This window comes from Gobio gobio (genome assembly GCF_949357685.1).
Source record: "Gobio gobio genome assembly, chromosome: 14".
In the NCBI taxonomy this organism is placed as follows: Eukaryota; Metazoa; Chordata; class Actinopteri; order Cypriniformes; family Gobionidae; genus Gobio; species Gobio gobio.
In genome coordinates, this window is record NC_137107.1 from 8855495 (window position 1) to 8882411 (window position 26917).

At 38.3% G+C, this 26917-nt stretch overlaps 1 protein-coding gene across 1 annotated transcript in view; it reads right to left on the reverse strand.

The window, feature by feature from the left end:
• The window catches only part of gabrb2b (gamma-aminobutyric acid type A receptor subunit beta2b), a gene marked incomplete at its 3' end in the record, with an annotated part of 190312 nt that overhangs the window by 95204 nt on the left and 68191 nt on the right, over positions 1–26917 (reverse strand). Inside the window, exon 4 of the mRNA XM_079834025.1 lies at positions 14412–14632. Within this exon, the coding sequence (XP_079690151.1) occupies positions 14412–14632 (221 nt within the window). The remainder of the gene's footprint in view (positions 1–14411; positions 14633–26917) is intronic.

A 26917-nucleotide genomic window follows, 5' to 3' on the forward strand; every position in this document is an offset into this window, starting at 1 on the left:
ATTCCAAGCTCACTCACCTGCACTGCCGTCAACTCCTCTGGTTGTTCAATAAACACCATTTACCTGTATCTCTTGTCTCCGTCCATTCGGTTATGTAACAGTAGTATTGTTGGCGCCCCTGCCGCCATGTCATGGAGATGCTGTGTTTTTCGCATTTTTCGGAGGACTGTTTCTAGCATCTGGGAGAGCACAAACCATTTCTACGTCTTTGTCGTTTCTACGAAAATAAATGCAAACTTACCAATCTGATACTTTCTTGTCCAGTCGCGCTATCAACATTGATCGATCAGCTTAGTCATCTGCATCATCCGGATCAGATTCAGGCTTTAATTGATAAGGTAGAACCGACATTATCATCTGTCATTGCTTTGCTTTGGGAGCTGATGTTCCAAATATGGTAAGAAGCGTCAGACGCATTAGGTACTCGGACACAATGCAGTGGACCGCTGGCCAATCAGAGCACACCGCACTTTTCAGAACGATGAGCTTTGAGAGAGGAGACTTGTTAGCCCATTTTAACGTTTGTTGAGAATCTCATCTCTTATCTCTATTTAGCTTTGCCCTGTTATGAGTAGGGTTGGGTAACGAAACTCGCTGCCATATATAAACGGTATGTAACCAGATCGAATTCGGAATGCAGATTTTGGTTCCTCATTTTGGTTCCACTTAAATTCAAACGTGCTTTTGTGCTTTGGCTGGCGCCGAGACAGACACGCTCAGCGCTCATCACATATCACAACTATTCAGTGTTTTCAACCACATAATGTTTATTTTTAGGTTTCAGACATTTAAATGCACATTCGTACAAAAAATACACACTTTGATGACAATGACAATCCTTTCAGACAGTTATAGTTTGTCTACGTGTTTTATTGAAATCAGATGCACATTAAATAATAACTATATAGTTTACTCTATTTTTCTCAAAGTTCAGTGGTCACTAACTTTCATGTATTTCGATTGTATTTTTCTGAAAGAAGGAAGTCATATACACCTAGGATGGCTTAAGGGTGAGTAAATCATGGGCTAATTTTCATTTTTGGGTGAACTATCCATACATAAAGTACAAAATATTATTATTGTATTTTAGATGCAATTTTCTCTGCGTCATTTATAAACTAAAAATAAAAATTGTGTTCTGGAAGCTGCCTTCAAATCCATTTGGCTCTGAATGGGTATGACGCCTCTGAATTCAACAACACATCCACTGCCGCACACAGATGATGGCTGAGAACTGATGCTGAAAATGTCCTTATATGTACAACTTAACAAATGCAGCTTCTACTTGCATATTTATATGACCTTTTTAGCGCTGCGCTTTTAGGAAATCTGCGTGCGCTGTATCTGCTTGGCATAACTTCACACTCTGCACATCTGAACTTTTATAGTCTTTGTTCTGTTGTTATGCAGAGAGCCTGTGAGTAAGACAAATGAGATTGGCCTCCACAAGTATCCATCACCTTGAGGTGCAGTGAAATGTTATTGAGGGACAATTTACATTCTCTGTCTAGCACATGCTAAACGTTTTCGAGGTGCAGCATTACAAACCGTGGGATAAATTGGCAATTCAATGGGGGAATAAATTAGGCATGAGTGAGGGTTTGAGGACTGCTATTAGTCACAATGTTATCTTATCTTAATCTATTTAAAAACGCCCTTGTTGTCGATACACCAACATACAACATACAAGTAATCTCTTATGCACACAGGCAGCAGTTTCAAATCGATTTTCCCTAAAACTCTTCATTTCTGATTGTAATCTCCGTGGACATACTGTATGGTTTATTTTAGAGACAGTATAAATACTTAATTTGCTGCCATAACTTTGGGTCAAAGTCCTGTTGGTGTAAATGTCATTTGGCTGTACAGGTCTGTTTGTTCTTTTCACTAGAGCTCATTTGAGAACAATCTAAGTATTCCATAAGATTATCTAAATAAAATTAAGGCTTTGCCTAGTGTTTATCACAAACGAACAGGGTCAGAGTCTATTTCTGTTTCGTTTTGGTCCATTAGTTCCCTTCTGGGTTTGTTAATTTCAGTTCCCTGTGTTCATGTTCTCATTTGCTGTCTTGGTAACGGACAGTGTTGGGGAGTAACTAGTTACATGTAACTAGATTATGTAATTTAATGAGAAAATAAAGGTAACTGTAATCAAGACCCGGATGTGTAATTAAATTACAGTTAATTATGAAAATGTTAATGATTGCAAAGGGGGATAACGTCAGAATATTTTCTGTAAAAAGCTAGGAAGCAATGCTATTCTGATGCTTTTGATTGGTTCTCGCTTGAATTTGCAGTGCACTACGTTTTCCAATTACATCAATCCACATCGCTGCTGGAAGCTTTAGGCTACAAACTGTCTGAGAGTTGCCATCATGGCGAGTGATCAAAATGTGTTCCAGTGTTGGAAATTGAAAAGTAATAAAATCTAATCAGTTACATTACTTTAACCCTCTCGAGTCGGCGGTCGCGCCAGCGCGATCGGCTCGCTTTTTTTTTCTTATCAGTGCCAAAGAGACTCAAATAAATGTTTTTTTATCATTCAGGCAAGTGTTATACATCATTATAATCTGTTAAGTTTCAATTTTTTTTAGTACAGTCACAATAAAAACAAATTGTTGTGCTTTTTGCAAAATAAAGAAATCAAACATGATGCGCGATCTGCAGCCTCTCTGTCAAAGACGTTCATTCAGATAGTCTTCAGAAAATGACCTCTAGCTTAGTGAATACTTGCTCACAAATATGAGACATATGTCTAAAGAAACGCTGATAGATCAGGTTTTAAACACTGTAAACCAAATCAAAAACAAATATTTTGTGTTTATGTAATCCGTTTGAAAGCAGAGAGATGTTAGTCGTTCCTGAGCGGCTCATTATACACTAATGCGACCACGAAGCGCGCGCTCTATTGAGATTCAAATACTGAGGCTCCGGAGGAGACAACGCCCACACGCACATCAGCTCAAACAAACACATCAAGTACTGCATTCCTACTTCAATTACATCGTTTTGAGATGCATTTAATAATCCTGGAATAATTCTCCTTGAAAAGCTGTTCATTTCTGGAAGCAACGATCCCCCGCTGTTTGTAAGTATAAGTTTACTCTGTAAGTATCTGTGAATATTAAACGCAAAAACCTGCGCGAGGACGCACTGAAGCTTTCTTTGTTTCTTTTTTTCTTTGTTTCTTAGTTTTTTTCTGTTTTTAGTACATCGTTGTTGTGTAAATGAACCATTAGAGTTTGAGTGGAGTTTAAATGCTGTCCTTGATTGTGGGTAAAATGAGTAACAGGTTCACAGAATTAAAACCGAGTTGGAGCAGACTTAGGGTATGTTTCCATGCCAACAATGTACTAAAAACAGATGACAACGTTGTCAAAATGATCCCCATTCACACCAGGCGGCTACCTCCCCCAGTTTCTTGTGAAGCCAATACAGAAGTGACTTAAACTGCAATTCATCGACTGGCCGCTAAGGACAGGCTCCAGAAGGGAGCAGAATGCCATTGAGCTCCATGTTAAAAAGGCCCAACTTTACAGCAAAAAAAAAAAACATGTTTACAGTCTGGTACAAATTGTGGTTTGGTCTATACGGCTAATTTTGCCCTATTTGTCGCTTTGTCAAGAAACACCCCACGTAGACATAATGCGTATGCATGAACATGTAACACACATGCGCATGACGTCACCGTTTTAACAGATTTGTGTTTTTGTTAGTTTACATGGAGACGGTAAAGGTATCGTTTTCACACAAAAAAAAATTCAGGCCCCCAAAACACTGTTGTCATGTAAATGAAAGGCCAAAACTCTGTTTTCAATTAAAAATGGTGTTGTGCAAACATACCCTGAGAGGGTAAGTCTAGTGTGGGTGTGACAGTATGGCCTAGCATTTTATCTTAGCATGGAAGAAAACATATTTATTCATTAAAAAATACCAGACTTAATAAAGACAAACCTTTGTCTTGTGTTTACTGCATTAATTTTTCATCTTCCAACAAACCGTCCTTGATTCAAAGAGCTCATGCGATAGATTAAAACAAACAAAAAACTGATTTTCAGAGAAATTGAGAACTTAGACCTTCTCTACTTGATAAGTGTATATATTTCTCAGTGTGACAGTTTTAATTAGGATGCTAAATGCAAGCAAATAGTTACTGGATATATGGATAGAAATACTGCCAGCACTTTAGAGGAAATCTCATCACAATTTAACAAGGTCTTGGAGTGAATGACAGCTGATGCTGTAGGGTTACACAAAACCTGATAGGATAGTATTCAAACATGACAATCTGAGAACAACCAAACAGCTCAGAGAGAATGAGCTGAACTCCTTTGATCGAACTGCAGTTTAGTGACAGAGATTGCACTTGACACCAGCACTCTAATGACCGAAGAGCTAAATGGCCCAGACGATAATATGCCAGATTTGTAACAACCAAATGGCAGATTTAAAATAATTGGCTAATTGCTCTTTGTTCCAGGGAAAGGAGATGATAGGTTATGTGATGCCAACTACTACCGCATAGCCAATAAAGCGTGTGCTAAAAGATCCTGAAGTCCAACGGAGAGATGAGAAAGAAGGGCTATAAAATTACTCTTTGCACAAGCAGCTGAAGAGGCAGCATTTCAATAAAGCCTTATTAGTTTCTCTTTAACAGTTACATTTTCATATCAAAGGTAAAGTTGTGGTCAGTTGGGTTAAATTTGTATTTCTTTCATACCTCCGTGTGTATGGACTTTAAGTTTTGGCAGCGGCTATTTACACTAAGTGCAAGTAGCAAAAGATTCTATTCACACCAAGTGAAAATAGTAGCATTTTCTTTGCAATAATTGTAAATAGTAGTTAGATACAGATACTATAGATACTATGGTGCTGTAGTGCACTTTTTTATAGTACATTAAACGGTATGCAATAATAACAAAGTGTAAATGGTTATATTTGTTAAAATGATTAAATGGATGCCGCCTTATTGGGTCAACAAAGCCTTCCCTAAACCGACCCAAAAACCCTAACCGATAAACGCTTTATTACTAAATACACTTTATTTCCACTTTTCAAATATTTTCTTCATTTTTATTGAAAATATATGCCTTTCTGATCTGATATGTGATGGGAAAAGGGAATAGAGGTAGTAGAGTACCCCTACACTATTGCGACTCTTGACAATCCAGCGTCTTCCATAATTTTGTTTAGTCAAACCAGACGTCAGTGGCCGGAGTTAGAGTAAATAGCCTCTGCCAACAAGGTGGGTTATTTACACTTAGTTTAAATAGACACTCCGTTAAGGTTTTATGTTCTTGTTTTTCTTATGTTTCATTCCTGTTTCCTTTGTTCCTTATGTTCCTTAGGATTATGTTCATCAATAGTTTAGTTCCTTGTGTGTGCGTATATACAGGTGCTGGTCATATAATTAGAATATCATCAAAAAGTTGATTTATTTCACTAATTCCATTCAAAAAGTGAAACTTGTATATTGTATTCGTTCATTACACACAGACTGATATATTTCAAATGTGTATTTCTTTTAATTTTGATGATTATAACAGACAACTAAGGAAAATCCCAAATTCAGTATCTCAGAAGATTAGAATATTGTGAAAAGGTTCAATATTGAAGACACCTGGTGCCACACTCTAATCAGCTAATGAACTCAAAACACCTGCAAAGGCCTTTAATGGTCTCTCAGTCTAGTTCTGTAGACTACACAATCATGGGGAAGACTGCTGACTTGACAGTTGTCCAAAAGACGACCATTGACACCTTGCACAAGGAGGGCAAGACACAAAAGGTTATTGCAAAAAAGGCTGCTTGTTCACAGAGCACTGTGTCCAAGCACATTAATAGAGAGGCGAAGGGAAGGAAAATATGTGGTAGAAAAAAGTGTACAAGCAATAGGGATAACCGCACCCTGGAGAGGATTGTGAAACAAAACCCATTCAAAAATGTGGGAGAGATTCACAAAGAGTGGACTGCAGCTGGAGTCAGTGCTTCAAGAACCATTACGCACAGACATATGTCAAGCCACTCTTGAACAACAGACAGCGTCAGAAACATCTCGTCTGTGCTAAAGACAAAAAGAAAAAAAAGTGGTCCAAAGTTATGTTCTCTGATGAAAGTAAATGTTGCATTTCCTTTGGAAATCAGGGTCCCAGAGTCTGGAGGAAGAGAGGAGAGGCACACAATCCACGTTGCTTGAGGTCCAGTGTAAAGTTTCCACAGTCAGTGATGGTTTGGGGTGCCATGTCATCTGCTGGTGTTGGTCCGCTGTGTTTTCTGAGGTCCAAGGTCACCGCAGCCGTATACCATGAAGTTTTAGAGCACTTCATGCTTCCTGCTGCTGACCAACTTTACGGAGATGCAGATTTCATTTTCCAACAGGACTTGGCACCTGCACACAGTGCCAAAGCAACCAGTACCTGGTTTAAGGACCATGGTATCCCTGTTCTTAATTGGCCAGCAAACTCGCCTGACTTTAACCCCATAGATTATCTATAGTATATTGTGAAGAGGAAGATGCGATATGCCTGACTCAACAATGCAGAAGAGCTGAAGGCCACTATCAGAGCAACCTGGGCTCTCATAACACCTGAGCAGTGCCACAGACTGATCGACTCATGCCACGCCGCATTGCTGCAGTAATTCAGGCAAAAGGAGCCCCAACTAAGTATTGAGTGCTGGACATGTTCATACTTTCATGTTCATACTTTTCAGTTGGCCAAGATTTCTAAAAATCCTTTATTTGTATTGGTCTTAAGTAATATTCTTATTTTCTGAGATACTGAATTTGGGATTTTCCTTAGTTGTCAGTTATAATCATCAAAATTAAAATAAATAAACATTTTAAATATTTCAGTCTGTGTGTAATGAATGAATATAATATACAAGTTTCACTTTTTGAAAGGAATTAGTGAAATAAATCAACTTTTTGATGATATTCTAATTATATGACCAGCACCTGTATATATATATATGTGTGTGTGTATATGTTGTCTCTATATGTGGATGTAAAACAGGTGCGTTTATTTTCACCTGTGATCACTTTCTGGCTTCTGGTCTATTATTATCTTCATTCATTTGGTTTAATAAAGTGAAAAGGCTGCATTGAGATCCACTTCTCCTCCTCTTCGCCCGACCCTCCATGACAATCGAAAAGCTGCATCTCCGGAGGTCACATTTGTCGGCCGCATACGTCTGTCACATTTCAGTAAAGTAACCATTACATTTCAAAGTCATAAGGAAATTACAATTTATGCATCACCAGGAATAATGTTCAATTTTATAATGGATACTTTTCTGAAATAAGACATCCCTGATGATGTATGTGGGCGACAAATGTGACCTCAGGAGGACGCAGCCTTTGAAATGAGAGTCAGCTATAATAGAGTTCTCAGTTACAGTTCATTTAAATTTTCTCTCAGATGTTTGTCCCATCACTTTGGACAAGATCCAAGCTCGATTCTAACCAAGCTGGATATATATTTATATGATATATTATATATATATGAAGACTTCAGATGCAAAAGCCTCAAAGTCCGTCTGAAGTCTTCATTATATAAATAACATATAGTAAAATATATCTAAGATGTATCTAAAATATTGAGAGAAGAAGTAATAGGGCAAAAAAAGCACACTTTTCGGTGCAGGCCTATTTGAAAACTCACTTGCTATCCTTGTTCAACTTAAAAATGAGAGTGTATCTATAAAGAAAAATGTCATTTGAGATTTGAGGTTAAAGCTCAGATCTTATATGCAGATTCCATGTCACGTTGATATAAGAATAAGTAGCTAGACACTGCACTTTAGATGAACAAGAGGCAAACCTGGTCGCAAATAATAAAAACAAGAGATTTTCCTAAGTCTTTAACTCTTAAAAGCATAACTAGATTCTTTATCGACCTGGGATATCATTTGAACTAATGTAAGCCACATTTTAACATTATATTTTCTTATGTGGCCACAGTAAAAGCTAATGTACGGGAAAATGAGCTCTGATGATGAGAGTGATTATGGTAAAAAGAATCTGCTCAAATTGAACCCTTCCAAGTTCCAAAAAGTAATAAAATATGCTGCATTTTATTCTTTTGTAATTGTTATTAAAATATCAGGAGATTTGTTTACTATTGTGGCAGTTAGAGATCCATCCGTGTTAGATATACACTATATTGCTAAACGTTTTGGAACGTCTGCCTTTACATGAACTTTAATGACATCCCATTCCTAACCCGTAGGGTTATATATGGAGTTGGCCCACCCTTTGCAGCTATAACAGCTTCAACTCTTCTGGGAAGGCTTTCCACAAGGTTTAAGAGTGTGTTTATGGGAATTTTTGACCATTCTTCTAGAAGCGCATTTGTTAGGTCAGCCACTGATGTTGGATGAGAAGGCCTGGCTCTGTGCAGGCCAGTCAAGTTCCTCCACACCAAACCCGCTCATCCATATTTTTATGGACCGACGCTTTGTGCACTGGTGCACAGTCATGTTGGAACAGGAAGGGGCCGGCCCCAAACTGTTCCCCCAAAGGTGGGAGCATAAAATTGTCCAAAATGTCTTGGTATGCTGAAGCATTAAGAGTTCCTTTCACTGGAACTAAGGGGCCAAGCCCAACCTCTGAAAAACTACACCACGCCACACCATAATCCACCCTCCACCAAACTTTACACTTGGCACAATGCAGTCAGGCAAGTCTCATTCTGATTAGGAGGGGTGTCCCAATACTTTTGGCAATATAGTGTAGATCCTTGTCACTAACAAACCAAATATGTAAAAATGACGGGCAAAATATTCATGCATTTAAGGCATATATCTCTGCGCCCATTGAGCAATGGCATTAACTCTTTCCCCGCCAGCGTTTTTTTTAAAAGTTGCCAGCCACCACCAGTATTTTTTTATAATTTTCCACAAAACTTTCATGGCCTCCAGGATATTTTGTTGTATGAATATCTGAACATGCAATATATCAAAATATGCATATAAAAGAGTTTTTTTTATTATAGCCTCATACATTTTTTTAAAACACTTGAATGTAGGTAAGTTTCATTTAAAAAAAAAAGGATCAAAAAGCTGAGAAAATATAATTTTTATTTTATTGTACCGTTTCCTTTTGCCCTGGTTGTTATCCAGAGATTCAGAAGTCTTTCAGAAAATGCATAATAGTGCGTAACAGTGAAAAACATGAAAAGTTTGTCAATCACTTTGTGTCCGAATCCTCTTTTGCTAGTTTAACAATGGCTCATGGTAAGGCGCATGGTCCAAAAGGGTTGTCCCTAGTCTCTTAATGAGTCATGGGTGTGTTTTGGGCGTAACGTGTAATAAACCAATCAGAGTCTCATCTCCCATTCATCTCCCTTTCAGCCAGTTGCGCTCGCACCATGGCGGAATTCACGAGTGAAAAGACGGAACGGTTCTCCAGAGAGGAATCATTTTTATTTTTAATATTTAAAAATGTTTGTGTGCCCTGTGTGTGTAATAAGCAGAATGTACGCGTGTTGTTCACCGCAGTGTTAATTTTGACAGCATATTTTGATTTAGTTTTAGTCATAGTTTTTTGACTAAAATGCCATTTAGTTTTAGTCATATTTTAGTCACCTGAATTGTTTTTAGTTTTAGTCTAGTTTTAGTCGACTAAATATCATAAGATTGTTTTTGACTAAATCTACAGTAGATTTAGTCGACTAAAATCTAATGAGTTTTTTAAAATTGTAATACATTAAGCATTTAAGTATTACATAACCGACTGTCACTTGAACTGACATTTTGACATCATTTTGTTTTTGACATTAAAAATACACGAAAGAGCTCAATTCACTTTTTTGTTTGTTTTTAAAAACATCTATATAGTTTTTATAACTTTGTATTTCTGTTTTAGTTAGTATATCATGTTAAGCTAAAGCTTCAAATAAGTTTGTTAATTTATTTTTTTAATTTCAGTTAACATTTATCTAATTTCAAGTAACGAAGATTTTTTAAAATGGTTTTAGTTAACTATTATAACCCTGATACTTAATTTAATATGGGTCAAATACTGGTCTTTCCTCCTGAATATGAATTAAATGGGAATTAAATTAAATACAGTTTATTGTGTAAGCAAAAACAAATATATAATGCGTGACTTTTAATTATAAACCAGCTGGAAATACACTGGGACTCTTATTTTGAAATCTGGCCTTACTATTGTTGCAGTTGCAGGAGCTCATTCAAGTTCAGATGAGGAGATAAAATATGCGTTGTTACAACCGTCTAAAACATATTACTACATAAACATGGTAAAGTAAACATTGTCATTATTCATCAGCATAAGTTCATAAACAATTGCCTAGCATAAATGTGTGTTATTCATTGATTGTGAGCCGCTCTGGAGCGCTGGATTGAGGATGCGTGAGCCGTGTGTTTTCCAGCGGTTAGATCAGCACGCTCAAATCAAATGTGCGCATCTGTTACACAGGACATCAGTTCTGACTGGATCTCTGCCCTAATCTCCTCCCTAACATTTTCATCTCGTTTTTATTTGTTGACGAAAATGACAGTTGATTTTCGTTATAGTTTTTGTCATCCATCACTAGTTTTTATTTAGTTATCGTCTCGTTTTCGTCAGTGAAAAAAGGTCGTTGACGAAAATTGTGACGAAAATTATTCGTCAACGAAATTATAACACTGGTTCACCGCCTATAAAATACTGCGCTATTGACTTTAGAGTTTGTGTTGGTCAATGGCGCAGTCGTTTTCAGTTCCTCAAAATAGCAATGCGCCAACAATGCTCCTGAACACACCTGGTTTTCAGACCAGCAGATTTGCTGGACAAGAAAATTATAACTGTGTAGGGCTGAAACAAGCAAAAAACACTTTCCGCGTAACATCTAGCGTCGCATTGCGCCGGGTGTATGATAGGGCCCTTTGTGTTTTCTCTAGGAGCTCTAACTTGAGGGATAATTATTTGTTAATGCGTACATCTTTCCTTGTTGATGCCATGTTAAAATTGTGCAAAATATGTTAAATGCAAATCATTGTACATCTAAAACATATAAGGTCAGACAATATATCACTTGCAAGAGCACATGTGATTTATATTATTATCTGTCCATGTCCGTTGCAATACGTTGGCAAAATCAAAAAAAAAAATATTGCGAGACAGGGCAATACTTCTCCCGTGTATCATAATTTTAAGCTTGCCAAACATTCTTTGTTTGACGTGAAGTTCCTTTGCATTGAGAGGATTTTACCTCATAGGAGAGGCGGAGACAGAGATTATTATTACAATTATAATAATTACAAAACAACCCCTTTTGGATTATTGAACTTAAGTTGTTGTGCCCTAATGGTATGAATGAAGAAATTAAACTTTTTTTGTATTTTTCTTTTACTGATATGTGGTGATTGTTTGCATTATTTGTATCATATTTATATTTACAATATTTCTATCATTATTGGATAATTATACTATTTTTTTTGTATAAAATACTGAAGGAAGAGCATGCATAAAGTATGGCAAAGCAACGCACCTTGTTCCCTTCTCAGGGATACATCCTTTTAAGGATGTTGATGCTATGGGAACATTAATACCCACGTCACCAAACTGAAAAACCAGACAGACCAAGGTTGTGAAGTATGCACACGCACAGACCCTGTGGTAAACTGAGCAGATTAACCCAGTAGGACTTCAGAACCTGGGGTTAAGTCCATATCCAAACTGTAAAACCTTATGAATGTGTGTGGAGAGGACCAGCCTGCTTCATCATAGGCAAGAGAAATTGCATCAGTAATCCAATGTGATAAATGCTGCTCGGTGGCAGTAGAACCTTTGCTGCTCCCCCCATTGTGGACCAACAGATTTACGGCCCCTTGCAGCATATTTATCACAGACATATTGATGGCTTTTTTATACCCTAATAGGACAACAAATATATACAAATGTATTTGGATATGTTTTACTTAAAGGGTTAGTTCACCCAAAAATGAAAATTCTGTCATTAATTACTTCCCCTCATGTCGTTTGACACCCGTCAGACCTCCGTTCATATTCGGAACAGAAATGAAGATATTTTAGTTGAAATCTGATGGCTCTGAAAGGCCTCCATTGACACAATGGCACGGTTCACTCTCAAGACCCTTAAAAGGTACTAAAGACGTTGTTACAAAGTCCATCTCACTACAGTGGTTCTACAATAACTTTATGAATCGGCGACAATAGTTTTTGTGCGCAAAAAAACCCTAAATAACGACTAACATAGTGATGACGATTTCAAAACACGGCATCATGAAGCTTCGAAGCGTTATGAATCAGCGAGTCGATTCAGCGGTTTGAATCGCCAAATTTCAGCAGTTTGGCGGTTTGACACGCGATCCGAATCATCATTCGGCTCACTGATTCATAACGCTTCGAAGCTTTATGATGCCTTGTTTTGAAATCGTCATCACTATGTAAGTCGTTATTTAGGGTTATTTAAACTATTGTCGCCGATTCATAAAGTTATTTTAGAACCACTGTAGTGAGATGGACTTTGTAACGACGTTTTCACCTGCTGTTGCACTTGTGTACATGGCTGTGTGACAATAAAGTGATTTGATTTTATTTGATTGATTTGACGTCTTTAGTACCTTTTATGGGTCTTGAGAGTGTAAAGTGCCATTGTGTCAATGGAGGCCTTTCAGAGCCATCAGATTTACACTAAAATATATTCATTTCTGTTCCGAAGATGAACGGAGGTCTTACGGGTGTCGAACGACATGAGGGTGAGTAATTAATGACAGAATTTTCATTTTTGGGTGAACTAACCCTTTAAGTCCAGATAATATAAAAATAACCATGGAATGATTTTTTGCTGATCATTTTCCACTCTTGCCTGTTTTAGGGTTAAGATGGCGTCTTAACGGTCATGTTTCCTTGAAACGGTGTGCAATGGGTTTGAGATACGTTTTCTCTTGTTTGGTGGGTGTGTCAAAAACTGTCAGCCCAATCAGCAGCAACCGTGCGGTGTTAAAGAGACAGCTGGCACAATGGGTCCAAGTAAAGTCGTTTACAAATGTGTTTGCTGCAGCTCGGTATACGCAACAATTGAAGATATTAGAAGACATGTTTGTCTTTTCATCTTGAAATGCGAGGCAAATGTTGGATCACAATAATTAGGAACCATAGTGTCCATAAATCCCTTCACTCTTTTATTCTGGACGGCAAGGGCAGTGACTGTAACATCGAGCATGTTTTGCAGTATTAAACATGTATTTATACCGATTTCATCAGGCTCCGAAAATTATTCAAAAAGAACTCAAAGAATGGCTTTCCCAGCTGCCATAGTTGCAACTCCTGCGTCATCAGAACAGGGTTTAATAAGAAGATACTTTATAAAGACAGTACATTACGCGTATACAGACAGGAGCCATCTTGGAAAACAGTCTCGACGAACCGAGCCACGAACGCTGTGCTAAGTGAGCTGGTCGATAGGAATTAAGTTCAGCTTAGCACAGCGTTCATGGTTCGATTCGTCGAGACGGTTTTCCAAGATGGCTTTTCCTGTCTGTATACGCGCAATGTACTGTCTTTATAAAGTATCTTCTTATTAAACTGTTCGTACACTTACAAAGTTCTCAATGCTTCGGTTTGCATGTATCGACCCTCATTATGCTACCGTGTTAGTGTGAGGCTATTTTGTTAGTGGTATTAACTAGCGATTTAATTTGACTTATTATATGCCCCATAGACTAGCTTTATAAGCTGATCTGTTTTTAGAGATAAAACTCTTTACATTCGATTTTCATGAAAACGCATCCCAGAGAACGATCTACTCGGTAACCATGTGTTCATTACCCCTAGGTTCATTTTTCTCCTGAGTTGTCCTTTAAGTTCCCTCAAAAAGGAACTGGTAATTGTAAGGATTCTTCAAGAAATCGAAACCCATTAGGATAGAATATTGTATTTTTTCACAACCCTTCTCATAATTTATTCATTTTTATATTTTATTTTACAATATTGTAAGTGTATAGCTAACTTTCACATCATGTTCACCTTTATAATCAACATTTTTGCCAACTTCCATGTACTGCTGGCCTCCTATCCTTTCTAAAGAGAGAACTAAATCAAAGAGATTCAAACAGTCACTGTAGTAGCAGTGTCAGATATGATCCTCATCTTAATTAATTTGTTCCATCGATTTTACACATAATGTTGTAAGTGTATAATATAAATAAGTCTTGTCTATTTCAATTAGTTTGGTGTTGCGCACATCTAGAGCACATTACCGTTCCGAATGTTTAACTTAACAGAAATAAAAATAGTGTTGTAGATGCATTGATTTACTTGGAAATCAAAAGCATCTGCTGCGTATATTCTGGCATGGGGATTATGATGCCTTGGCAAAATAGTGAATGGAAGATAAATTGCTATTAGGTGATGATGGTGATAGATGCTTTTGAATTGTTACCTGAGCCCATAAAGCACAGTGCCATCTGGATGGAGACGGATCATTCTGTTCTTCACTGTTACACCATGTACAAAAGACTTCTTGTCATTCAGGAAGTATGTGTCCGGCACCCACAGCTGATCGGCTACCCTGTTATCCAGCGTCAGGTTAAGAGGAATCTCAGAATAGGACAGACGCTTGTCTCGCCAGGCTTGCTGGAAATACATAGTCAATGTGTAGTCCTGAAAAACACAAACCATAAACACAGAAGATATACGTGAATTGCCAGGTCTAAAGACAATGTAAGAAAGACAGAGAAAGAAGTTAGTTTAGGGAATATTTTTGAATCTTTTGGGGGTTAATATTACATGACTGGCTTTAAAATGTGATGATATAACGCTAAAAGCAAGAGTGCACATCAGGTTAAAAATGAGTGATAAGGAGCTGAGGTCTAAGGAAAACCCTGGAGACCGGTATATTGACAGAGAGCACACTGGGACTCTGCTGAACAAAAAGGAGCCATTTCAATCATCACTCTTTAAAGGCATCGTTCATCGTTCTGCATGCTGTTACATGACTATCAAATAGCTTCTTTATTGACCTTCAAATGTGCAATTACACTTTTTGCATATAGGCATTTCAAAATGCAAAGCATGCATAAGTGAGCTAGGGACTGGTTAAACTAGGGATGGTTGTAACACATTTTGCTTTTAATGTTTGTAACTCTGTGTTTTCATTTCAAATTGTGATATAATGTTCTAAGTTGTTCTGAAATTCAAATCTAATCAAATCTGAAATGTATACATTTTACCTCAAAATATGTTTGTCCTTTTTGTCCTATTTTTTTTACACAGTCCTGGTGGTGGTCATGCATGATATCAATTTCATCCATATATCTAATTTCTGAATGGTTAAATCTGTAAACTGGTCTAACACTGTGAAAAAATATAAAAATATATATATTTTATATATAAATAAAACAAAGATTACAAAGAAGTACTGTACGTTTTACAAGAAAATACAGTTTCATTTTTTTTGTACTTCAGAATTTCATTTTTAATGAATATGTCATATGTGCTGCGTCTTAGTAATTGTTTGTGAAAGTTACTAGCAGTTTCTTATTATTTTATATATGCATTTTTTAAATGTATTTTTTGGTGTGTACCCCTGGCTTATATTATAATGTACCCTATAATTATTGTGGTCAGAGCAGGCAAGGAGATGAGATGTGGGTCCAATAGCCTACATGCAGCTTAACTTTATTATACACGCAAAATAAGTTTAAATAATCCAAATGAAGCAAAACACACAGGAGCAGGGAGAAACCCAACAGCTTCACAAAAGCAAAGAAAATACACAGCAAGGAACTGAGGAAAACTGAGGGCTTAAATGCCCCCTGAAATCAAGTTTTTTTAGCTTTTAGTATGACTATGTTAGCGTTAAGGTTATGAGTGTTCCAAAACAATGACAAAATTCATTTAGGAGATATAAGCATTCAAAACGTACAGTCTCTCACTTCTGTTAAAATTAATCAGATTTTGATGACATCATCGCAGACTTCACCTTCTCATCACATCTTCTATCCAATCAAATGTTCTCTAGAATCTGAAGCCCCCCCATACTATAAATAGACACTGAAGTTGCGGCTGAAATTGGTCAGTTGTTCACACATTTACTATTTTCTACATGGTGAAAGGCACATAGCGCACTATATATGCGAACGATTCAGACAGTGTAAATATGCTTTCAGTTGAGGCGAATGAATCTGGTTTCACGTTAGTTTCACGCGCACTGCCGCAGCACACACACACACACATACCAACGGCTCTGGTCTAGACTAGAGACATGAGAGTGCAGAGCAGATCGTTTGCGCGAGTCTGCGCAAACAACAAACATATTGGACCCTGTATTGGACAGGTATATGGAAGAGATTATGATGATAAAAGGTTAGAGATTAGGAGGAAACGTATCAGGTTATGTATGTAACCTCCCTGTTCTCAGGGAACAAGACACTGCGTCCTAGAACGCTACGGGGAACACCTCAGCACGACAGGCGTGACAGGTGTCTGAACTACTATCGAATCACGGCAATACTATTCTCCAGTATACTATTCTCCACGGCAATACTATTCTCCGGCAATACTATTCTCCAGAGAGGAATCCTTTCATGTTTACGTCTCATAAACAAACTCTCTCTCTCTGTTGCATTATCGTTAACATACATACAAAAACACTCATACAACTGACAGTAAACAAACATATACAGACATTATGCCTTTTCAGGGGTGCTAATAAACTGTAAAATTTGTATCTGAAAACAACTCCGATAAACTGTGAGTGCGAGCTCTCCCTTTAACTACCCATATCGCTTCACAGACTATAATACCCATCAAAATAGGAGTCCTTCCTTAGTAAGACAGATCATGCAGGCCTTAAACATATCTAAACTCACAGAAATGTCCAGAATGTAAACAAAAACAAATTAGAAGTTAAAAATCACAATAAAGTCAGTGACACAGAAAGACCACCTCTCGTCGAGGAGCATTCAAGTGGGACTTAAATATGCCATGGAGGGATATATCAAAGATTTTAAAATAAACATGGTGGGAGATTAATTTGGAAGCGAGGGTTTACAGATCTCAATGCAAGCGGGAGATGCCTCATGTTATGGTCATCACAAACTCAGATGACAACATCCAGGATCAACACTGTTCATGTATCGCAGGGTTAGATTAAATTAATTTACATTTAACCATCTTAAGATGGAGAGATGCCCTGAAATGCAGACCTTCGCTTATGTGTTTTTGACCTACACTGTTAACGTTACATGACGTGAGAACAGTTATTTATTTTGGTTTGTATGTTAGCAGGGACTCACTAACTTTAATCGTAACTTAATGAGAGTATGACAACCAGAAAATCCTCTCAGGGTACCTGGAATCAGTGTTAAAATATCCCAAACACATCGTTTTACCATTTTTGTAGCATAAACACCATCAAACCTATGAGAGCTTCAGATTTTCCAATGTTTCTCTGCGGCGTTGAAACCTAAAGATGTCCGAGTTCCGGTCCCCGTGCAACTGATACTCAACTGCCATTGGCTCATCTGTGTTCGAGGGGAGGGGCTTACCGATAGGTCAATTGGCTTTTAAAGGGAATGGGAGATGAGAGACTGATTGGTTTATTGCATGTTACAACCAAAACACATCCATGACTCATTAAGAGACTAGGTACAACCCTTTTGGATCATGTGCCTGGCGCGGCGAACGTTTTTTTCCGTCGTTAAAGTAGCAAAAGTGGATTCGGACACGCTCTAAGTGCACCTGCGTTAAAATGGGGCCCATTGTAGGCAAGTAAATTTATATATATATAAATAAACGGCTCAAAAAATTTGCTAACATGCTCATTATTAAAAGAGACTGAAAAATATGTCTGTGGAACATGGTGCTAAATGCCAGTCCAAATGTACCTCAGAGGTGATGATGAAATGTTTCTATGTTTACAGACTGATATACCCAATCTCAGTTTTGCTCTCTTGCTGTTAAGCTTATTATGAAATACCATGCAACACCCGGCGGGCTTCCATGCTTTTCTCTTACCATTCTTAAAGGGAGTTCTGGAAAGTTTTAAAAGATATCGAGTCTCTGAGACTTAGACAGTATGACTTTTATGATCAGCAGGACTTCTTAAAGGTCTAGGCTTCTCCTCATAGTTCTTTTATCAGGGCAGTTATTGGGATACTTGAAGGAGTAATCCATTTGTAATCCAGCTGTAATCCATTTACTCTGGCTAGAAGTTTGAGTGTTGCTCATAGCCTGGGATAACTATATGCATCCTGTGTGCCATCAGAAACACTACAATGAGGCAGCAAACAACATAAAAATAGCCGTCGCCATTGCTATCCTACATTATCTCAGTGGAGGTGGCTGTCAAATGCTTGGAGCTAATGAGCATCATGGTGTACAGTAAGCTAGTGTGGGTGGGGACGGATGATGTTTCTGCTGTGCTTCTGACTGAGAGGAAGCTTACGTACCAAGATGTATTTGTATGCTAACATTTAAAATAATTGTTAATAATAATAATAAATGTGGCCATATCTGTCATGACCAAAAAAAGGACAAAAAAACCCCACCACACTAAATCATTAGAATCAAATAAATCAAGTCAAATGATAGCTTTTTGTGAGGAATAGACGAAAATATGCTGTTATTCACAAATTCCCTCTGGCGAAGCTCTGAAATCTCATTTGTGTTGACATTTAGATTTAAAAATGGCACACAAACGCAATCTTTAGTTCTTGTGCGTTTCATAACTCAATGCAGTGTGCCAGTTTAAATATGCAGAATGGAACAATGGTGAAGGACTAGGTACATTTTGGTCTGTTCCTCCAACAAAGCTGTTGTATGGCTTCAGAAGACTTGGAATATACTCACCTAAAGAATTATTAGGAACACCATATTAATACTGTGTTTGACCCCCTTTCGCCTTCAGAACTGCCTTAATTCTGGGTGGCATTGATTCAACAAGGTGCTGAAAGCATTCTTTAGAAATATTGGCCCATATTGATAGGATAGCATCTTGCAGTTGATGGAGATTTGTGGGATGCACATCCAGGGCACGAAGCTCCCGTTCCACCACATCCCAAAGATGCTCTATTGGGTTGAGATCTGGTGACTGTGGGGGCCATTTTAGTTCAGTGAACTCATTGTCATGTTCAAGAAACCAATTTGAAATGATTCGAGCTTTGTGACGGTGCATTATCCTGCTGGAAGTAGCCATCAGAGGATGGGTACATGGTGGTCATAAAGGGATGGAGATGGTCAGAAACAATGCTCAGGTAGGCTGTGGCATTTAAACGATGCCCAAATGGCAGTAAGGGGCCTAAAGAGTGCCAAGAAAACATCCCCCACACCATTACACCACCACCACCAGCCTGCACAGTGGTAACAAGACATGATGGATCCATGTTCTCATTCTGTTTACGCCAAATTCTGACTCTTCCATCTGAATGTCTCAACAGAAATCGAGACTCATCAGACCAGGCAACATTTTTCCAGTCTTCAACTGTCCAATTTTGGTGAGCTTGAGCAAATTGTAGCCTCTTTTTCATATTTGTAGTGGAGATGAGTGGTACCCGGTGGGGTCTTCTTCTGTTGTAGCCCATCCGCCTCAAGGTTGTGCGTGTTGTGGCTTCACAAATGCTTTGCTGCATACCTCGGTTGTAACGAGTGGTTATTTCAGTCAAAGTTGCTCTTCTATCAGCTTGAATCAGTCGGCCCATTCTTCTCTGACCTCTAGCATCAACAAGGCATTTTCGCCCACAGGACTGCCGCATACTGGATGTTTTTCCCTTTTCACACCATTCTTTGTAAACCCTAGAAATGGTTGTGCGTGAAAATCCTAGTAACTGAGCAGATTGTGAAATACTCAGACCGGCCCGTCTGGCACCAACAACCATGCCACGCTCAAAATTGCTTAAATCACCTTTCTTTCCCATTCGGACATTCAGTTTGGAGTTCAGGAGATTGTCTTGACCAGGACCACACCCCTAAATGCATTGAAGCAACTGCCATGTGATTGGTTGATTAGATAATAAGCATTAATGAGAAATTGAACAGGTGTTCCTGATAATCCTTTAGGTGAGTGTAACTGCAGAAAGGTGTGTGGAGTACTTTATGACACAGTTGTTGTTTTCTTTTTTTTGGAGCTTGACAGACATGGCCACTATGAACTGCCATTCTATGTAAAATAGCAGTGTATGTAAAATTCCAATTTTGTGTTTCGTGGAAGAAATACTCATTAGCCACTTTTCCACTGTTGGGCCAGTGCGAAGCCCGCCCAGAACACGCCTCACGAACAAACGTCACACAAACCCAACATTTCCCCAACAAATGAAAATATTATCAGAAAACTAATCAGAAAGAAATCACTGGAAACTAGCGAGATCGCAAAACGAAAATGATAAAAGCAGGTGTTTGTTGCCATTTTTGTCATTTACTTAAAGTTTCAAAACCCAAGCATCGATGTTTTACCACAGTTTTACAATTAGTGATACATTGATCATAATGAATCAATTTATTTCAATATTACACATTAGTCCCACAGAGATAAAATGGTATTCACCGTCATTTCTCTAAAGAAAGAGGAACGTACTTATTCAGTCGTGTCTGTTTCTGTTTACTTGAAGTCACAGGGCAGTGTTTACATCACATTTAGAATGAAAAATACGACCTGAGGAGCTTTAGCACTCTCTTCAGTGACAGTCCCAATACAGTCGGAGAAACAGAGGAAGCTCCCAAAAACCGGAGTTGCTTTATTTTATGACATGCGGAGCTAAATATGGATATCAGACAGTCTGGTATAAAGAGACATACTGACAGATAAAATAAATACACGATTGTGATAGCCTATGTGATTTGTCTGGTTTCTTCATGCGGTCGTATTTACCATGTTTACAATAGTAATGGTAATAGTGTACATAGTCTTTTGCATCACATATAAATATTTCTGCCTTATATGCTGATCAGAATCTACATCGGATCAAAAAAACAGAAGTTATTTCGAACACTCGCTGCTGTCTGAAAGTGAGTGTTGAGCTAAAATGATTTTAAGTCTTTAAAGGGATAGTTCACCCAAAAATGAAAATTAGTCCATGATTTACTCACCCTCAAGTCATCCTAGGTGTATTTGACATTCTTCTTTCATTAGTTATATTACAAAAGTCCAGGCAATTCCAAGCATAAGAATTTGATTCACAGTTGCTCTGTTTTTGAAGTCCATAAAAAGTGCATCTGCCCATCAAATAACTGCTCCACATGGCCTTTATTAACACCCCAGAGCCGCGTGGAGCAGTTATTTGACGGATAGATGCACTTTTTATGGACTTCAAATCAAATTCTAATGCTTGGATTAGCCTGGACTTTTGTTATATAACTAATGAAAGAAGAATGTCAAATACACCTAGGATGACTTGGGGGTGAGTAAATTATGGGCTAATTTTCATTTTTGGGTGAACTATCCCTTTAATGCTGATGTTAGCTGGTATATGAAATCATCCGCGGCGTTGCCGTCTCCAGACTCAGATAAACTCCGCCTTTGTTCGTAACTAGGTTGCAATTAAATGTAAGTACAATGTAACAACATATGTACGCAATAAGTACATTGTATCAAGTATAATATAAAGTGGGTCTGAATTTTATTTTATGGGTGTACTATTAATTCAGATGGGCTTCTTCATGCAGTCGTATTTACCATGTTTACTATAGTAATGGTAGTAGTGTACATAGTCTTTTGCATCACATATAAATATTTCTGCCTTATATGCTGATCAGAATCTATATTGGATCAAAAAAACAGAAGTTATTTCGAACACTTGCTGCTGTCTGAAAGTGAGTGTTGAGCTAAAATGATTTTAAGTCTTTAAAGGGATAGTTCACCCAAAAATGAAAATTAGCCCATGATTTACCTACTCTCCAGTCTCAGATAAACTCCGCCTTTGTTCGTAACTAGGTTGCAATTAAATGTAAGTACAATGTAACAACATATGTACGCAATAAGTACATTGTATCAAGTATAATATAAAGTGGGTCTGAATTTTATTTTATGGGTGTACTATTAATTCAGATGGGCTGTTTTGGGCATGATAGATACACTACATGGCCAAAAGTATTGGGACACTCCTCCAAATCAATAAATTCAGGTGTTCCGATCACTTCCGTGGCCACAAGTGTATAAAATCAAGCACTAGGCATGCAGACGCTTCAAAAAACCTTTGTGAAAGAATGGGTCGCTCTCAGGAGCTCAGTGAACTCAAGCGGTACCGTGATAAGTTGCCACCTGTACATTTGTGAATTTTCTTTTTCCAAAATTCCCATAAACACACTCCTAATCCTTGTTGAAAGCCTTCCCAGAAGAGTTGAAGCTGTTATAGCTGCAAAGGGTGGGCCAACTCTATATTAAACCCTACGGATTAGGAATGGAATGTCATTAAAGTTCATGTGCATGTAAAGGTAGGCGTCCCAAAACTTTTGGCAATATAGTGTATGTTTAAGCAGTAAGTAACATGCTCTGGAAAGAGGTTTTGGGAAGTGTCTTCTGAAGAATCAGCTAATGGGACAGCACCTGTTATTCAACCTCATCAGAGTGTTGACATCATCTTCAGAGTTCAGCTAGTTTTTCTGCAATGGGTGACCATCCTTAAAATATACCGTAATTAAATGGAGAGGGTCACCATGTGAGTGCAACAATTACTAGACACAATTAGAGCTGTCTGAAGTCCATTCTCATTAAGTTGTTGAGTTTAAATTTAGGAGATGCAGCAAATGCATTACCAAGGGTGTTATTTCAGTAGGCACTCTCTGTCATTTCCTGAAAACTATGAGCATCAGAATGTTTATTAGGTTAACTTTAAATTCCATTTAATTTATAGTAGCTCTTACATCTCTGTTATTTAGATGTTTTTTGTCCCGGAAATTCAACTCAGTTCTAAAATTTAAGTTCTAAATGAGATCCAATAAACAAAAGTGGGATGCAATAGGAGAGCTCCTTTTAGGAAATTAATCTTGATTTATTTTGATGCATGGACATTTCCAATCTATCTGAAAATACCAACAATGCCAAGTTCAATAGACCAGCATGGAAGTTCACAATAGTCTCATTTGGTGTTCTCAGAAGGGAAGCATGATTATTTCACACGCAACATTTTTCTGTGTAATTATCTCAGGATTTTAAATGAGGTGTCAAAAATGGAAAAATTAGGCTATAAACAAGATTATGTTTTATTAATGTCAGGCTGAAACAGTTTTGCACAGTTTGACTTTGTGTGTGTGTACCGAACCATGCTAACCTCTTATTATCTGAAGGACTGTGGCCTAAAGGCAGAGGTCTAAGGGACACCAAAACAGACAAAAACACACAATGTTTATACTTGTTCTCCCCACTGTATAAAATAAATAAATTAATATATATAAAAAAAAAATATATATTTATTTATTTATTTATGGGCTACAGGATAATGGGCAAGCAGCTTGGTGAGAAGGCAACAACTGTTTATTAGAAAATGGAAGAAGTTCAAGATGACGGTCAATCTCCCTCGGTCTGGGGTCCCATGCAAGATCTCACTTTGTGGGGCATCAATGATCATGAGGATGGTGAGGGATCAGCCCATAACTACACTGCAGGACCTGGTCAATGACCTGAAGAGAGCTGGGACCACAGTCTCAAAGAAAAACATTAATAACACACTACGCCGTCATGGATTAAAATCCTGCAGCGCACGCAAAGTCCCCCTGCTCAAGCCAGCGCATGTCCAGGCCCGTCTGAGGTTTGCCAATGACCATCTGCATGATCCAGAGGAGGAATTGGAGAAGGTCATGTGGTGACAAAAATAGAGCTTTTTGGTCTAAACTCCACTCACCGTGTTTGGAGGAAGAAGAAGGACGAGTACAACCCCAAGAACACCATCCCAACCGTGAAGCATGGAGGTGGAAACATCATTCTTTGGGGATGCTTTTCTGCAAAGGGGACAGGATGACTGCACCGTATTGAGGGGAGGATGGATGGGGCCATGTATTGCGAGATCTTGGCCAACAACCTCCTTCCCTCAGTAAGAGCATTGAAGATGGGTCGTGGCTGGGTCTTCCAGCATGACAACGACCCGAAACACACAGCCAGGGCATTTAAGGAGTGGCTCCGTAAGAAGCATCTCAAGGTCTTGGAGTGGCGTAGCCAGTCTCCAGACCTGAACCCAATAGAAAATCTTTGGAGGGAGCTGAAAGTCTGTATTGCCCAGCAACAGCCCAGAAACCTGAAGGATCTGGAGAAGGTCTGTATGAAGGAGTGGGCCAAAATCCCTGCTGCAGTGTGTGCAAACCTGGTCAAGAACTACAGGAAATGTATGATCTCTGTAATTGCAAACAAAGGTTTCTGTACCAACTCCTATTAAGTTCTGCTTTTCTGATGTATCAAATACATATGTCATGCAATAAAATGCAAATTAATTACTTAAAAATCATACAATGTGATTTTCTGGATTTTAGATTCCATCAGTCACAGTTGAAGAGTACCTATGATTTAAATTACAGACTTCTGCATGCTTTGTAAGTGGGCAAACCTGCTAAATCGGCAGTGTATCAAATACTTGTTCTCCCCACTGTATGTATGTATGTATGTATGTATGTATGTATGTGTGTGTGTGTGTGTGTGTGTGTGTGTGTGTGTGTGTGTGTGTGTGTGTGTGTGTGTGTGTGTGTGTGTGTGTGTGTGTGTGTGTATATATATGTATATATATATATATATATATGTATATATATATATATATATATATATATATATATATATATATATATATATATATATATATATATATATACTGTATATATATATATATATATATACTGTATATATATATATATATATATATATATATATATATATATATATATATATATTCACAAACACACATACTGAGGGTCACTATGGTGGACAGAAGGGTAACACACTACACACTGTACCTCTCCTAGTGCTCCTATTTATCTGTATTTGTTCTACTTCAGTCATGGCTGTAACATTTTTTATTAAGTTTACGAATTTGCTTATTGAGAGGTTTGAATGTGACAGTAGCTATGTTTCCATCCACATATTTTTATGTGCATTTTGGGATATCGCATCACCAAGATGCACATAAATTCTAAAAATGCACATAAAAAACTTGTGCGCTCGTTTGAGTCAGATACATTTTCTATCCGATACGAAAACATGCGCATAAACTACGATGGAAATGCATTTACCGAATAAATTCCTTGATAAGCATAAAACAAAATCATGTGACTTTCGCGATGTAACAGCATAACTGTACTAACCAGCAGAAAAAATCTTGTTTGCAAAGCATCTGAAGATGCTCTGTATATTTCCCTCCTAACTGTCTTACACAACTGCATTCCCAAGCATCTGCCTCTGAAAGCAAGACAAGTTTCTCTCCCACAAGTTCTCTCGCACAAGTTAATCTCCCTCGATCTGGGGCTCCACGCAAGATCTCACATCGTGGGGTCAAAATGATCACAAGAACAGTGAGCAAAAACCCCAGAACCACACGGGGGGACCTAGTGAATGACCTGCAGAGAGCTGGGACCAAAGTAACAAAGGCTACCATCAGTAACACACTACGCCGCCAGGGACTCGAATCCTGCAGTGCCAGACGTGTCCCCCTGCTTAAGCCAGAACATGTCCGGGCCCGTCTGAAGTTTGCTAGAGAGCATTTGGATGATCCAGAAGAAGATTGGGAGAATGTCATATGGTCAAATAAAACGTTTTGGTTAAAACTCAACTTGTCGTGTTTGGAGGAGAAAGAATGCTGAGTTGCATCCAAAGAACACCATACCTACTGTGAAGCATGGGGGTGGAAACATGCTTTGGGTCTGATTTTCTGCAACGGGACCAGGACGACTGATCCGTGTAAAAGGAAAGAATGAATTGGGCCATGTGTCGTGAGATTTTGAGTAAAAACCTCCTTCCATCAGCAAGGGCATTGAAGATGAAACTTGGCTGGGTCTTTCAGCATGATAATGATCCCAAACACACCGCACGGGCAACGAAGGAGAGGCTTCGTCTCCAGACCTCAACCCCATAGAAAATCTTCGGATGGAGTTGAAAATCTGTGTTGCCCAGCGACAGCCCCAAAACATCACTGCTCTAGAGGAGATCTGCATGGAGGAGTAGGCCAAACTACCAGCAACAATGTGTAAAAACCTTGTGGAGACTTACAGAAAACGTTTGACCTCTGTCATTGCCAACAAAGGGTATATAACAAAGTATTGAGATGAACTTTCACAATTGGTGGCTGACTAAATACTTTTTTGCCCCACTTTACGAAAAGTATTATATATGGTGGCTTCTCCTATGTTTCTTAGTGATTTTTTAGCTGTAGTTTATCAGGAAGTGGCGATTATGTTCTCTTTGACTCACTGGATGGAAACGGTGCTTTATTCGCAAATCTTTTATGCGATATTGCAATTGTGCGCATAAGTTACATTCGCAACTTTGGATGGAAACATAGCTAGTGAAGGAGGAAGAGCATCTCTGTCTCAATCTCTCCTGTCCTACAGTGAACACACACCCTATGCTCTCTGGGTAACCAGCTCTTTCTCAATGGCTAGACTGTGCTCACTGAGCCAGTACTCGGTCAGTACCCGTCTCTGCTTTGTGTCTCCGACACTCTGGAGATATTCTTCCAATTCACAATTTGATTTTAGTGTTTGACAGAATTGTAATTTACTTTGTGTTTTAGTTTAGTCCTGATTCTAGTGTTCCAGATATGTATTTTTCAGCTTGTTTGATAATTTCGGTTTATTTTGATTTTTGGATGTGAAGCAGTGCTGGTCTGAGACTGGTTAGTGTTAGTAGAGTTAGTCGGGTTAGTAAGTCTCAGAACCAGCTGACCCGAGGGGCCTTTTTCGGGTTCAGTTCTTGTGATTGTAATGCTTTCAAATGTAGTGATTCTGTGGGACTCAATTTTAGATGCATCGAGCATT